The sequence below is a fragment of the Penaeus monodon genome, chromosome 24 (genome assembly GCF_015228065.2).
Source record: "Penaeus monodon isolate SGIC_2016 chromosome 24, NSTDA_Pmon_1, whole genome shotgun sequence".
Lineage (NCBI taxonomy): Eukaryota > Metazoa > Arthropoda > Malacostraca > Decapoda > Penaeidae > Penaeus > Penaeus monodon.
Window position 1 is genome coordinate 5,059,066 of NC_051409.1, and position 1,371 is coordinate 5,060,436.

At 36.7% G+C, this 1,371-nt stretch overlaps 1 protein-coding gene across 1 annotated transcript in view; it reads left to right on the top strand.

Annotated features, from left to right (window-relative positions):
- LOC119588494 (vacuolar protein sorting-associated protein 28 homolog) overlaps nt 1-1,138 on the top strand; it is a 6,614-nt gene extending 5,476 nt beyond the window's left edge. Inside the window, exon 7 of the mRNA XM_037937139.1 lies at nt 172-1,138. Coding sequence (XP_037793067.1) covers nt 172-324 — 153 coding nt within the window. The 3' untranslated portion in view covers nt 325-1,138. The remainder of the gene's footprint in view (nt 1-171) is intronic.
- Nucleotides 1,139-1,371: the final 233 nt, after the last annotated feature.

The window sequence follows — 1,371 nt, forward strand, 5'->3', positions numbered from 1 at the left end:
ATTATGATGATGATGTAGATATATCTCTTTTTCTCCTTCCGTACCCAAGAAACAGAACCTAATGGACTATGTATTGTTCATGAGAGCTTGCTTATACGCTTCAGCATGCTGTTTTCGGTTTGTATGTGAAGAACAGCACCCAATACATTTTGCTCTCTCTCTCTCCCTCAGGATTTCGAAGGCAAGGCAAAGGTCAAGGAGTGGATCGGCACTTTGGAGGGGATGACAGCGGATGAAACCCTCTCTGAAACACAAGTGCGGCAGATGATCTTCGACCTGGAGTCTGCGTATAATGCATTCAACAGACTGCTGCAGCATACATAATCTGGCTGTTGACTTTGCATAGATGTTAAGAGTTACCATTGTATAGGAAATATCCAAGTGGTTGTTATATTGCCAACATCCCAGTGGGCTGTATTTACACTGAAAATTGACTGGAATCCTCCTGTAGCTTTGCAGGTAGTTTTAGGGCGAGGTTACAAGTCCTTTTCCTTTTCTTCTCTCTCCCCCCCCCCCCTTTATGTACATAACTATATTTTTCCCTCTCCCACGGCCTTAGATATTGTATAAGAAAATCATAAGATGACTCAGTTAATATTGGCCGTTATTGTATTACAAGGACCCCTCCGTAGTTTTGTCTTATTTCATGGGTATAGTGACATTGTTTGCCATTTCTTGTCTTTGTATAGATGCATCACCATTCCTCATTGAGAGTTTTAGGTCAGAGCTTGTTCATCTTTTTTTTTTTTTTTTAGCAAGGGAGATTGTTGAGTTTCTAAGATAGACGAGTCGGTGGAGAAGAAAAAAAGTTATTTTGTTAGAAGAAACGAGTACGTAAGTGATCCTAGATTTCAATTTACACTGTTAATCGGATTGAAGATGTTATGGATTGCATCAATTAATCTGTAATTAACTTTTTTGGTAGAGTAGGTTGAATCTGCTGCCCATCTTTCTGGTTATAATTTGACGTGTTAATTGTCTGTATTTATTCTCCTTACTGCGTGTTTCGGACTAGTCGCAGGTCTTCTAGAGAGCTTTCTATAACCCCCCCCCCCTCTCTCCCCAAGTAGGAGTTCAGAGTAAACTTATTTATTTTTTACTTGGAAAAATTATTTGGATTTAAAAAGTTCAAACTGAACATGAAAAGTACTAAGATAATTATATATATTTGTTGCATTTAAATTTGCCTTATTATGCCTTTGTGGTGCATATTATCTTATGTTATTTCCAGCTTCACATATATTAGGGGCTCTGTTTAAAATCATTTGAATATGATCATTGTAGATTTTAAGTTCATGATATATAATTTCATAATATTAATATCATATATTATTGGTATTATTGCCCTTGTATAACTGTGCAATAATTAAC